This window comes from Varanus komodoensis, unplaced genomic scaffold (assembly GCF_004798865.1).
Source record: "Varanus komodoensis strain SLA01 unplaced genomic scaffold, ASM479886v1 scaffold10, whole genome shotgun sequence".
NCBI lineage: Eukaryota > Metazoa > Chordata > Lepidosauria > Squamata > Varanidae > Varanus > Varanus komodoensis.
The window spans coordinates 35,289,014-35,303,823 of NW_025335269.1; the positions used below are offsets into that span (position 1 = coordinate 35,289,014).

At 39.2% G+C, this 14,810-nt stretch overlaps 1 protein-coding gene across 4 annotated transcripts in view; it reads left to right on the top strand.

Moving 5' to 3' along the window:
- MYT1L (myelin transcription factor 1 like) overlaps positions 1–14,810 on the top strand; it is a 154,580-nt gene that overhangs the window by 54,884 nt on the left and 84,886 nt on the right. For 3 of the 4 annotated variants that reach the window (XM_044419192.1, XM_044419193.1, XM_044419191.1), the window contains exon 5: positions 13,378–14,346. In XM_044419192.1, coding sequence (XP_044275127.1) covers positions 13,378–14,346 — 969 coding nt within the window. Of the gene's footprint in view, positions 1–13,377; positions 14,353–14,810 lie in introns of all 4 variants that reach the window. The other variant, XM_044419190.1, reaches the window with a different exon arrangement.

Consider the following 14,810-nt stretch of genomic DNA (forward strand, 5'->3'; position numbering starts at 1 on the left):
AAGGTTTTTTCTAGCATGACATATGTGAATATGAATATGAATTCCACAGTGTTTATATTTGTTCTTCTGTCACCAGAAGATGACATTTGATTCTCAGACTGAAAGCTGGGCAGCACATAATACAACCTCAAAACTAAAAAGAAGCCACCCTGTATTTCCAGTGGCTTGTAAATATAATTCAAACACTGAACACTTCAAGATTTAAGTGTTCCCTGAACTGTGGAAATAATGTTGATTCACAAAAATAAAAGCAATTAACCTGATGAAGTTAGTTGTAAACAGGTATCCAACACTATTGATAAATGATAAATAACCGGGAGAACAAACAGTGGCTGCGATCGAAAAGATGTCAAGACAAAATCCTTCTACTTTTCTGATATTTCTACCATCATTCAAGAAAACCATCCATTCATGGTTAGGATCTGCTTATAACTGTTAGAATAGTAGAATAGTATGAGAACCATATGAAGGCGCAAGCTGTGAAGACACTTCCCCCCAGACAAAATGAATGTTTCATTGGCCTCCTGGACATGGGCTACCTGTATAAGATGTATGACTTCAGCTACTGCACATATTTGTTTTGGATGGCTAGTGTACTCCATCTTTAAAATCTGCTGGCAGGTTATGATTTATTTATTTATTTATTTATTAAAACATTTCTATGCCGCCCCATTCGCCGAAGCCTCTGGGCGGCTCACAACATAAAGTGTAAAGTCTATGTTCTTTTTTTGAGTCTCTTTAGCACAGTCTCAAGAAGAAAATGTTTGGGTTGCTGAAATCAATCCAACCAATGCAAAAATGTACACAAAAGAAATCCTTTGTTGAACTGGTGTTGCACAAACCTGTTGGTTGCCTAGGCTAAAGAGAAATGTGCTTTCTGCTGGACAATGAGAACAGTTTTACACAATTTCTTATTACAGAGATGATACTCTCCCACATAGATACAAAATGCACCAACCCATTGTTAACACAAACAAACATTTAGATGAACATATGAGTGCTTATGTTCATGGAAAGAAGTTTTGAGAACTTGCCATTTTAGCTGCCCACATCCTGGGGCTGGCAAATGGGCTCAGTCCCCAACAAACATTAGGCTACTGTAAGGAAAAAAAATTTTTTAGCACCATCAATAACAGTAACAACAGTAACAACAATATCACTATCATTATCATTAATATTTGGCAACATTGCAAAAGGAAAAAAGGAAACAAAACTTTGTTGAACTCAAAAGGGAAAAGTAGCCTCATAGATTTGAAAAGAAATTCTTCCCACTGCATGCACGTGCGCACACACATACACAGCCCGAGTTTCATCCAATCCCTCCCAATCATTCCCTCCCAATCATTCCCTCCCAATCATTGTAACATAGCAATGACAAGATGGTATACTCAGAATTCAGAACTTATACACAGACACACATATATAAGACACAGATCCATGTTGCATAGAAAAATGGAAGTTATTGGAGAGGGAAAAACTCTTGCATGGCTGACACCAATCACATGCTCACAACATTGCTTTGGAAGGATTCCCTTCCTAAAAAAAAATCCCCTAGGGACTCATTGAGAGTACTTAAGGGTCTTTGTTTTAACCCAAACCTTCCCAGGCAGGATTTTTCCTGAGGCAAGACAAGCTTTGAACACTCAAAGAACCTCAAATGCCTTGCCTCAGTTACACAACTTTATTTATTTATTTAATTGTAAGACACCAAGATTTCTTTTGAGAGTTTTCTAGAGACTCAAGACTTTCTTTTGAGAACTAGTGCAAGCCCGCCTCCAATCTGTGGCTGGAAGCAGAGCCACTCAAATTTCCCAAAGTACTTTGAACTCTGTACATGCTCAGAGGCTTTGTGTGTGCTGCTTCTGCAGTACTCACAAAGTGGTGGTATCTTCCTGCCAGAGCATCCCCGCTTTTCTTGGCTCTGTGGAATAGCCAAGCCCACAGAGTCAAGAAATCCAAATTTTCCATCACAAATCCCCCCCCCCCCGAATTCAGTTGGCCAGACCAAATCCAGAGAAGAGGCTGCAGTTACTGTCTCTTTAAATAATGGGAGTGCTCTTAGCAAGGTAGACTATTCCTCTTTTTTTTTCATTTGTTTTTCTTGTCTTTACTCCAAAAGTTACACATTTCTTTCCATATTTTTTCCAGTAGAAAAAGTACCAAATTACCATTTACCAAAACTCTTAAAATTCTCTCACATACCAAGCACCATGCACCCCTTGAATCAAGGAATTCATTCTCACATGGCATACACACAACATCCAGAATAAAAATGTTTTTGCCTTTCACTCAAACCTCACATTCCAAACAGCTGCAAGTTCAACAGGCTGAGAGAAACCAGCCAATTTGGCAGAAATATTCATCCATGTTTAACTGCAATCTATCTTCCCCTGATTTTACCCTCTGCCCTGTTGAATTCCAGCCTGCTACTGCTCAGGCTAATTGCTAAACTCAACAATTTAAATTTGCAAGACTTTATCAGCAATATGTTCCCAATATAAAACCCTTTTCTTTATCTCTCTGGGAATCCTTTTCAGGATTCCTACTGAGTATTCCCAACAGTATATACATTTTTTCCCCATCTTTCACCTGCCCATCAGCATCCCCTCCTGGAATTTCAAATGCAATTATTTAATCTAACAAGAAAATCTTCCTACCTAGGAGGGCTGTAAGGCAGATAGAAGAGGCAGAAAAACTTAAAGACATTAAAACAGTGTTCCCAGTTTCTGACAAGGAAAGGACCTGCAAAAATTTTTTCTATATAACCTCTCTTTCATACAGGGCTTTTACACAGGATAAGCTTATTGAGTATGTCCAGAAAACTGGGTAGGACCTGTGTTAGCCCAACTCAAGGGCCACACATTTCCTTACTTCCCAGTTCTGGCTCATATAGAAGGAATGGGGGAAGGAAAAAATCTCACACACATGATGATGTACCCAGGTTAATGTCCTTACCTGTGGTGATTTTTTTTCTAAAATCTCATACTGCTTGACCAAAGTCTTAAAAACACTTCCCAAAAGTGGCCCCATGCTAAAATTTGGTCTCCATCACACTCCCAGTGAGATAATCAGGAGTACAAGTTTAAAACACTTCCCAAATTTCTTAGCAGCCTCTAAAGCCTGCCTCACCTCTCTGCTTCCTTTCCATACATCTAGTAGCAATTTAAAGTATCTCGACAAGACCATAAATGCCTTCCTCGCACCCTAGATCCCTCAGCACTGCAGCATCAGATGCAAGGAATTCTAGGAGATGTAGCTATCCAGGCTGCCAGAGGGTTAAAACAGACATTACATGTGTGTCTGGCAGTTACACCCTCTAATTTGTACACTATAGTAGGCACAAGGCCCTCAGCTCCCCTTACCCCAATCCAGATCTGGGCCCCTGGGAGCTAGAAAATAAAAATGGAGCTAGAAATGGGACATAGATACTAGACTCAGTTAAAGCAGTGTCTGTCCTAGCCCTGAGTCTTCAGGCAGCCTGCCCTCTTGCAACTGGGATATTAAATGCTGGTGTGCCTGGGTGCATGCACATTCACACACATTGAAATTAGAGTTGGTGGTTACATCACTCCTTGTTTATACCCATGCATCCCAGTGGCTGCCTATGCTATTCAGCTCTGTGAAAAATGGCAATATTTACTGGCTTCTTTACATCATGAATTTATTTTTAGTTAAGAAGTTGTGAGAGTGACTCAAAATCACCAAGTGTGCAGTTAGGTTTACATGTGGGATGCAGAGGTTACTGAAGAAGTTGTTGGTTGGTTTGAAAATAAAGATACATTGCTTGCATTTTGAAAGTGATTATTATTTCTTGTTTATAAGTATAGTTTTATTAAGAAAATGGTTGAAGATGTATCAAGGGCCAAAAGTTGCTAGATAATGTATGGTAAAAAATAGCAATCTCTAATTATAGTTTGTCTGCCCAGTAAGGTCTTCTTTTTTTTCAGCTGAGGCAACAGCATGGTTGAGTTTGCACAACATATCAACTCACCCTGGCAAGAAGTTACATTGGTTATGTTGCTTTGCAAAGTACCTGTAATGAGCCCAACAAACAGTTGTGGTCCTTTTCCTTCTTCATTCTGTCTCTTCTTCCTCTGTTTCTCCTGGCAGGATCTCAAAAGAGACTATGAAGACTGCAGTGAGTCTTCACATAGCCATTCACAATTTACAAAGCTGGCTGTTAAAACTCTTTTTCCCAGGGAAAAAAGTGAGGTGCACATTTGCACTTTCCCAAGTCTCAAGAAAAATGCAAAATGTGCATCGCCCTGAGGGTGATCTCAGCACCCCTGTTCTGTGAGTAAAGATTACGCATGCCTTTGCTTTTCCTTGACAGTGTGTCTTTTGACGGATGTCAAGAGAAAGCAGAGGGAAGAAAAAATCTATTTGGAGTGTCTTTGGGTCAATGTCCAGTGTTGGCACCTGCTGCACTTTGGCAGCAGGTAACCCCCAGGACACTGACCCATGCAAGACTTCAGTTTTCTTTACGCATGTAACTGGAGATCTCCACATTTGTGGAGCAGCAGCTAAAAGGGTCTCAATTAAAAGGGTGGTGTTGTTGGTGTGTGTGTGTGTATTTGTGTGTCTGTGTGTGTGTCAATGGGACTTGACAAATAAATAAATAAAGGGCTCCAATTCCTAGTACCGCAGGGTTCAGGTGACATGACAACGCAACATGGGTACAGCAACCCTTAGTACAACCCATGGCTTGCCAGGGTGGCTTGTGGCTCATGGGCACCCTACAGGAATCACTGCTGGTTTCCATGACATCTCATAACGACCCATGATGATTTGTTGTGTCATGCAAACCCAATCATTGTGTTTGCGGAAAAACTTTGAAGAAGAGATTATTGAGGATGAAATTCACAGAGGAAAATGTTCACCTGATAAGATAAATGAAAGTAGTGCTTAGCATATGGAACAGCATGGTGAAGACACAGAAGAGAAGACTGGGAGAGAGAATCAAGGGCACTGTTGGCAGATCAGTTTGCACAGAACACAGAAAGCAAGAAGGGGGATGAAGTGGGATGAGAGAAGCTTCAGGGCCAGAGAAGCGGGGAGCCTTGAAACTGAGGATCAGGAAATGCTTAGACATCATGGAAGTGCCATAATCATAATGCAAACATTTAAGGGGATGGGATATTGAGCTAGAAGAATGTGGTTTAGTAAGGGAAAGGGGATCTTTTAACATTAAGTAAAACATGGTAGATGACAGCAGTACTTCCAAGAGTTTTGAACTGACTATAACATGTCCATATATTCAAAGATGTATAGGATGTGTGCTTATGTGTGTACTTAAGAATGTCATTTTATACTGCCGATGAAGCAATAGCAGAAAAGTAAATTTCTGTGGAGTTTGACTATGATGTTCTTATTGCAATGCCCATTGTATGGAAACAGATGATAATTTAAGTGCTAATTTGAAAGGTACATCAAATGATCTACTGCCACCAACCACAACACATTGTAAATTACAGAAGTTTTTTGAACTGATGACCCTGTGCTTATGAGGATGATGGCAGCTGCCAATACTAACTCATTGTGCATGTTTTTTTGGAATTGCTGAAACTTGCTGTTGAATATCTTAGATACAGGGTAGATAGCACAAGCAACAGAAAAATGTAGTCTGCCCCATTTAATTTAATCAATATCATGTTGAAATTTCACTTTGGTAGCAATTTAGTCCAGTATACTTGTTCTTTATTCCCTCACTCTTTTTTTTACAGAGAATCCTACATCATTAATAAGCCATCATATTCCAGTTTTTTGTTTGTTTGTTTGTTTTGTGTTGCCCAGCCCTTTTTCAGTCACCATTTGTGCTGACCTTCAATATACATAATGCAGTTGCAGCAACAACCTGTCCAGTCTGGACTGGCAAAGTGCTGTTTGTTGAGATTTCCAGGGCTACCAGGGCTTTAATTGTTAGTTTTCTCCTTGCAATTGCTGGCCGCTTTTATTGCTTTGTGTTCAATATGACAGCAACATTACTGATCATCACCCTCTTAATTATATCTGAATTACTTGGCTTTGCTTCCCTGTTCTGGTGGTGTGGTGTGTGTGTTTGTGGTGGGCGGGATCTTTCCTAGTTCTTCTAATTTTTAATACAAGATACTGTTATCAGTCATTTAAGCCAGCTCCTGTGGGGAACAAGTACTAAGTAATTTAGCCTTAATTAAAAGTCCGATAATCAATAATACTACTGTCACACCGAACAGGAATCATTAAAGCAGGTAGAAGCAGCAAGAAGGAAGCTACTAGTTGATGTTATAAAGGAAGTTGCTGAATGGGACTAATTGAAAGGAAGGACTGCAGAAAGTATCAGTTTTGGAAGGAAGCAATGTGAGTGAGTTTGTTCAGTCACAAAGTCATGCCCATCTCTTTGTGACCCCATGGACAACTTTTCTCCAGGTTTTCCTGTCCTCCATCATCCCCAAGTAAACTCAAGCCCACATCCAACCTTTCCAGTGACCCCATCCAGCCACCTCAACCTCTGCTGTCCCTTTCTCCTTTTGTCTCCAACTGTTCCCGGCATCAAGGTCTTTTCCAGTGAGTCCTTCCTTCTCATTAGGTGGCCAAAGTATTTGAGTTTCAGCTTTAGTACCTGACCTTCTAAAGAGTAGTCAGTGTTGATTTCCTTTAGGAATGACTATTTTACTATTTTACATGTATTATAAACCTATCTTTATTTTCAGCTAAGTGTGTAAAAGCAGTGCCTCAGCGATGCTAAAAGGTCATAGCATACAAGCAACTGAGTCAAGCTACACGTTATGTGTTGCTGAAGGTTAACTCCAGTTGAAGAATCATGCAGAGTGGGACCATCCCACACTGGGCAGGGAGGATTCACCCCCAATCTCACCTGCTTCCTGATATTCCCCCTTCTGATGGGTGCTTTGTTTTCCTTTGTTAACCCCTTGTGAGGGGGAAGAATTCCAAGAAACAAATGTTGGTGAAGCAGGGGAGGCTAAACACACACACTTTGTGGTACATGGGAGTCCCAGTCTAATTCAGGGCCATGCATGCTTACACTAGAATAAAGAAAAAGCTAACTATTAGCCACAATGTTATGTGTAGTTTGGTTCTGAAATTAGTGGCTCAATCACTGATGTGGTAGCACTTTAATACTTAAAAGCAGAGTCGTTGTGAAGATGTGATCATATTTGTATTTCTGAGATTTCTTGGATGAGAGGGTGTGTAACAAGTTCTTATTTTTGGATTAACTTAGATTTTGAGGACTGAATCATTTGGTTAATTTTGTACATACAGTAATACAGCTTGATTGAGTTCCTTGATCATTAAAATATTGTTGGAAGGTAGTCCTTCATCATGCAATACTTATTGTTTAAAAATAGATTGGGGTTTGGCAGATTGTGGCCTTCCAGATGTTTCGCCTACAACTTCCATTATCCCTCATCACTGCTATGCCAGCTCAGACTGATGGGAGTTGTAGGTGAAAACACCTGGAGGGTCACCAGTTGCCTACTCCTGTCATATATGACCAAAGCATCATTTGTCTTTTTCACAGAGATATTGAAGCTTGAATGTAAAAGATCTGGCAGTACCCTTTCCCTTAATCTCAAAAGAGGCTTTCCACACAATCCAGTTGCTATGGAATAATTCTAGTATGGTGAACTGTGTGTACCTTAACATATCCAGATTAAGTGGACTATTTGTTATTTTACAGATAAACAAAGCTATCCATATAGTAGAGTCCTACTGTGCCACAAAGAGTTTATGGCATTAACTAGTTGCCACCAAATCTCCGCAAAAACTAAATTTTCGGTTTATCTTGAACTGAAAGATCCCAAAGATGCACCCATTTCTGGAAGATTAGCAAAAATTTAAAAGGGTTTGTCAACGTATTTTGCCAAATGTAAATCTCAACCAACTTTTACTTATAAACTCTTCAGGAGAAATTCAGGAGATATTGAAGGTGATGCCAGAAGGAATTCCATGAACTAGTGACACTTTTCAGGAAAAAAATGGGTTCCACATGAAAATTCACAGTATTGTCATTGGAGTAAATAGTCAGGCTATCATCTGTTAGACATCAGGTAAGAGACATGCAAGGAGAGAGTGCATAAATCGTTAGACTGTTGCTAGGCATCTTTCATAGATAGTGAAGAATTTCCCTGAGCTGTTTTCCTTGGGCTCATTTTATGGAGCAGTTTAAATCCATGGAAAGAATATATTCATGGTCATTTGTAAAAAGTTAACAATGGCTTACAAATTTTAAAAGTATAAAAAAACTATCCTAATTCTTAAATGTTACAAGTATCAATGGAAATAATTGTTCTAAGTCTTAGTATGATGGCAGCAACACTGTGTGGCTGCACTCATGTGGAATGGTCAGCCAGAATTCTGAGTTATTATGAATGAGCCAACGTACTCATAGGTACTGCTCAATCACTCCTTCTTGGCTTCTCCTGCAACTGGGAGTAGCTAAATAAAGCACATGTCTTCTCTCTGTGCTTTGTTTATAAGACACTCGTACTGGAGATTCTGGCTTTCCTTTCCCCAGGCAAGCTGAGTCATAAATATTTTTGCTCTTGGATTAGAACTCTGTCTTGTCTGGAGAGAGACAAGCCAGAATTCCCATGAGTGATCATGCAGCATGTACTCACACACAGGCTTGTTCACAATCAGAATGGCTGAGAATCCTGGCTTATCAAACTGCCCGAACACATTCTGCATCTCATCTCCTTTTCAGAACATGCACACCCACTTAGACCATTGCTGTGGCAAATCTCTGGCTTCTATGTGTGTGGCTTCTGCCTTCCTTCCTTCCTTCCTTCCTTCCTTCCTTCCTTCCTTCCTTCCTTCCTTCCCTAACAAAAGAAGTGATGCATGAATCCCAGATGGGACTTTTCTCATGTTTTGCTGTCCATACCATCTTTTGTTACAATTCATAACCATCACAGTTTTTCCATAGAAGAAGCTGTATCTTCCTATCAGGGCCCTTGGCATTCCTGGTTGTGGAATAATCTGTGGATGTGATGATCAGTGAATACCAGATAAAGATGAGGATGTGATAGGGGTATAGTGGGTGGCATAATGCTTGTGAGAGGCAACATAATCCCATGGCAACACCTCAGGTAGCAGCATCCCAATTCTGAAGCTCATGCAGGATCAAACAAAATGAGACTACAGAAAGTAATACATGTTTTCTAGAAAGAAAGCTGCATTTATTTTTGCTTCATTTTTTCTTAAGAGAATCTAGTTAAAGGACAAAAAATATGAAGAGGAGAATTGAAACTTGGTTCGAATAATTTATTCCCTATTCCCTCATTTAAGATTTACAGTTCATACTTTTCTTCTCCTCCACCGTTTTTTTTTTTTCTCTCTCTTTAGGGTTGAACGGGCAGGAAAGATGAAATGGATAGAACCAAACAAACAGAGTAAACAATGTTATAGTTACAGCTTTCACCCAACTTTCATCACCAATACTCAGAAAGGAATTTACATGTCTTCACTCATACAGTACGTGACTCATATCTTGGGGTGTGTTTTTCACTGCCATATCTAGGCAAAGTGTTGCATAGTCTTCCCATTTGTAACCATTATACATAGGCCTCGTGTGTGCGTGTGTGTGTGCGCGTGCATGTGTGTGTGTGATTCTAATGAATCCAAAGGCATTCAGTGGGTAAGTGGCAGCTTCTGATATGTGAAAATGAAAATGTGATGTGCCTGTTCAGATTAGTAGCATGCCATTAAATGTAAATATGGGCTGCAGTGTAGTGGATCACAAGTGCAATGGAAGGCCACCCAAAAGTTGATGCCCTCATTAAGTGCCACCCAAGACTGTTGTGCTGTCCAAACTGACCGTACTGATCAGTTGTTATGCAGGCAAAGAGAAGAATGTACTTCAACCATTCTTCTCCCCACCCAAAGGCGATACCTACTATCAGTGTTGACAAAGTAATGTAAGTGTGTGGCAGAATCCATGGCCTAAGTGTGGGACTCATGCACACAAAAGGTGTACAAGCCTGCTCCTCCCCATTCCGAAGGAAAATATCAGTGCTGTCAGAGCTGACAGTGATGATTATATTTCTGATGTGCCACTTTGTATGTGTACAACTTTGGGGGCTGAATGCAAGCTGCAGCTTGAAACCTGTTACTACAGGTTGATTGGCATTCCAGGATTAGGACAGTGGAGTGACATTAGTCAAGCGCTTTTTTTTTGTGTGTGCTAGCTCGCACTCCTGCAATTGTTTCTGCAGTTCTTCTTGTAACTTTTTGTTCTACCTCTGAGACAGTGGCAAGAGGAAATGCCAGAAAGCAGTGATTATTCTGAGTGTGTGGAATTTCCTTGCATTGTTAATATTCTGATACTTTCTGTATTTGATCTGTTTCAAGTATTTGAATTTTAATTTTGGCAAATGATCATTTTAATATTTGATTTTTATATTAACTTGCCTCTGGCATGCCTCGTGCCTATGTTCCCTTGCCACTACCACTACCAAGACAAGCACCATCAATCACATCAAGCTTAAAATACTTAAACAATCATATACACTAGTCTTCTGTAAACAAACTATAATGCAAAAGTTTCCAGAACAATTCTTAGAACTCTGTTTGAATGAATTGCAGTCTATTAAAGTGATCATAGTATGCAAGGTTGGACCACTAAAGTTCTGATTAATTGCATAAAAATAAACCAAATTTATAATGCATGCTATAAAGAATCAAAATTATGATTGGAATTGTTGTTTTGTTTTGAGATTACCTGCCATCATTCCAGATTTCTCAGGCCCATGACATTAGAATCATGAAACTCTCCACTATGGAGACCACCATGTGACTAGGATAGTGAATGTTTAGTTTTGTATTTGCTGTTCTGATTTGTTCTTTTGTCCATTGATTTGGAGTGATTTTTTTTTCCTACATGCAAGCAAACGTTAATCTATTGTACTGTAAATAACGTAAAATTCTCCATATCTTCGTTTTCTCTTTCCTATTCTCTGCCTCTAGTTCACATTTGGTATTTGTATCACCCATCCCAAAAGTAACAAGTTTTAGATTGTTATACTAAATGTTCAACTATTGCAGAATAATTTATATTCATATCATTAAACAGATGAGCTGATGTTAATCAGTATAGCTCTGCTGATTTAGACAACTGAGAATTTGGTTAGGACATTCCAATTGTAACTTACAATGCCCTTTTAAAAAGGGGAGAAGCAGAGGGGAGGTGAGAATTCCTTTGTAAATGTGATTAAAATTAATAGTAAAAAATTCCCATTGTCATAACAGATGGGGTATATGGAGAGAGGAGGACATATACATTTCAAGGGCTCTCTTGAGTTTGAAGTGGATTGCACGCAGTGGTCTCTTGTGGGATCCCCATGAGGGAGATAAAGTACATGTTTAGATAGAAAAAGAAGCCCTTCAGAAAAAAAAAACCCAAGTTGGGGCTTTTTTCTTCCTAAACGTGTGTGGGATTGTGCCCTCAGTCAGTGTCAGGTGGAAGGAGATTCTACCATCACTCCACTACCTGAGGAAGAGGGTTGTGCCTTGCTTTTTCCTCTGGCAGTCCATAGGAGCCTCTCACTTATATGGAGAGAAAGCAATGGGGTGCACTTGGGGACAGCATATGGGAAGTGGGGGGGGGGCAACAGCTGCTCCTTGCCACCTTGTGCTCCAGCAACCAAGAGCCAAGCTTGTTTCAGCCTGCATAGCCACCTCCTAGGTGTGGTTTCTTGGTGATGTTTGAGTGTGGCGGAATGGGGGAGAAATGACCTTCTATATATTTGGTTAGGACAATATATATTTATATTTATATTGGTGACTTAATTTATATTGTTAATTTATGTTATTCTATTGAAGTTTATTTATGGTTGTGAGCCGCCCCGAGGCTTCGGCGAATGGGGCGGCATAGAAGTCTTCTAAATAAATAAATAAATAAATAAATAAATAGATGATAGACGTTCTGGGTGTAATGAAAAGAAACAGGCAGATTATGTTTTTTAATAACCACTATGAGTTAATCTGTTTAACAACATGTGGCAATAGAAATGCAAACTTCTGTCACAAGTCTTTCAGCAGTTCCAACAAGCATGACAAATATATATATATATATATATATATATATCTCTCTCTCTCTCTCTCTCTCTCTCTCTCTGCTATGGAATCATTATGTGAGCAGGAATAACCTCAAAATGGTACCTTGCTAGATGTGGCACACAGGGTAATAGGCTCAGTATTTAGTAAATGCTATCATTGTGAAGGACAAATTTATCAGTTCAGAAAATGCAGATATTTACTTGCTTTGTTTGGACATACAATTAAAATGATTGCTTAGAATATGTGTGTATGTCTTTATATGCTTGCCTTTTAAAATTAAATATTTGGATATGCAGTGTACCTCCAAGATCTATCTTATTATCTGAAACATCCACCTAGCCCATGTGCTCCCGGATAATGTAGCTGCTTTGCATATAATAGTTTGGAATCCAGTTCTATCATACATAGAGAAGACCCATCAAGTCATCTAAGTCTGGTTTTAACAAATATAATCAGTGTGCATAGGCACTTATATGAATAGCTTTTTCAAGGTATAGAATGCATGCACACATATGTGCATATAAATAGGCAGTATAAAATACTGTTCATCCACCAGCAAGACCTCCCATTTGTGCAGTCAAAAATGAGTGAAACTGAAAGGATGTGTAACAGCATGTTCACAGAAGGCAACTCTGTTGACCAGCCCAGGTCCAGAAATGAGCGCTTCTACTCGTTTCCCAGTTTGCTTCAGGAAGCACTACTTCCCTGTTGTGCAAGCCAAGGGTCCCTTAAGTGCAATAGAAATGGCAGAGATGGAGCAGCCCTGTTGGATACAACATGTGTGTGTGTGTGTGTGTGTGTGTGTGTGTGTGTGTGTTTGTATGTATGTGTGTGTATCCCATAGTATTCGCTCCTGTGCCATCTGCTGTATTAGAACAATAGGACTGGGGCAATTTGAAGGATTCACACAAAATAGCGCAAATAATCCAATTATTTTAAACTGTAAAAGAAATAAGGGAAAAGGTAAATACAGAAGGTCAAACGATTTTATATTATATTATATTATTAAGTAATATGCTTGTTTAAAAGTATGCTTGCTATTACCAGTAGTAGTTCATTAAGAGTTTAGCAAAGGATATTCATGTTCTGTAGCCAAGGTATACAAATGTCTTTAAGAACAACCCATGTTCTTAATTCTGAAGTCTAACTTTAAAGTAGCTTGGCTTTTCTAAGTGCTTATGAGCTACTGTGTGCTAAAGAATAATTGACAGGCCATTTGTGTTCTGTCCATGGTACTGCAAAAACAGTTCCAATTCTAGCTACTCTTCTTTTCTTTTCCATTTCTCTTTCTTTCTTTGTTCCTTTTCTTTTTCTATGCAGAAGACCATCAAATGAATTGTCACAATACTCGAATGCAGGACACAGAAAAAGACGATAACAATAATGATGAGTATGATAATTATGATGAACTGGTGGCCAAGTCATTGTTAAATCTTGGCAAAATTGCAGAGGATGCAGCATACAGAGCCAGGACAGAATCAGAAATGAATAGCAATACATCTAATAGCCTGGAAGATGATAGCGACAAAAATGAAAATGTTGGTCGTAAGAGTGAGCTGAGTTTAGATTTAGACAGTGACGTTGTTAGGGAAACTGTGGACTCACTGAAATTGTTAGCACAAGGACATGGTGTAGTGCTTTCAGAAAATGTTAACGACAGAAATTATACAGACAATATGTCTCAGCAAGAAAACAGGAATATGAACTATGGAATGCTAGGGAAGCCTGCAAACAATGGGCTTTCGGAGAAAATGGTGGAGGAGAGTGATGAAGAGGTATGTCTCAGCAGCTTGGAATGTTTGCGGAATCAGTGCTTTGATCTGGCCAGGAAACTCAGTGAGACAAACCCACAAGAAAGAAATCAACAACAAAACATGAATTCTCGCCAACATGCCAGGCAAGAAGACGATTTCCAAGGAAGGACGCCTGATAGGAATTACTCGGATATGATGAACTTAATGAGGCTTGAAGAACAGTTGAGCCCCCGATCTAGAACTTTTTCTAGCTGTGCAAAAGAGGATGGGTGTCATGAAAGGGATGATGACACCACCTCCGTTACTTCAGATAGGTCTGAAGAGGTATTTGATATGACAAAAGGAAATTTAACACTACTTGAGAAAGCTATTGCTTTAGAAACAGAAAGAGCAAAAGCCATGAGGGAAAAAATGGCAATGGAAGCTGGAAGGAGGGATAATATGCGATCCTATGAGGAGCAGTCTTCAAGACAGCTTTCTGGAGATGACAGGAAGTCTAAGTCCAGTGACGGCCATGTCAAAAAGCCATATTATGGTAAAGGTAATATTTCTATCTAATGTATGTTGTATTATGATGAAGGATGGGATACATTTTAACAAACTAGGCATATGATGTGCTGTTTGTAATTTTAAAAGTAGTTATAAAATTTGAAAAACCTATGGAATATTTCAAAGTAAGAGGGTTTGTGCAGGAGTTCAAAAATATACCATTTTAGGAAAAACAAAGAAAATAAGAGCTCATGATGCAATAAGAGGCAAAGGTTATCCTGAATGCTGATTATGATTGATGGTTCAAGTTATGCTTCAAAAGCTAAAAGGGAAACAAACTTAAATGAACTGCCTTGAATGTTTAGACTTGGTGTGGGGTAGTCAGTCAATTAGTGGAGAAAAGCATATTTTTATAGACTGGAGTGTGAGGGGCATCTTGATGTATAAAATTATCACCAAATTGGTGGTTATTGATGAATCCTCCCCCATATAAAATGTAGAGTTGTTTGA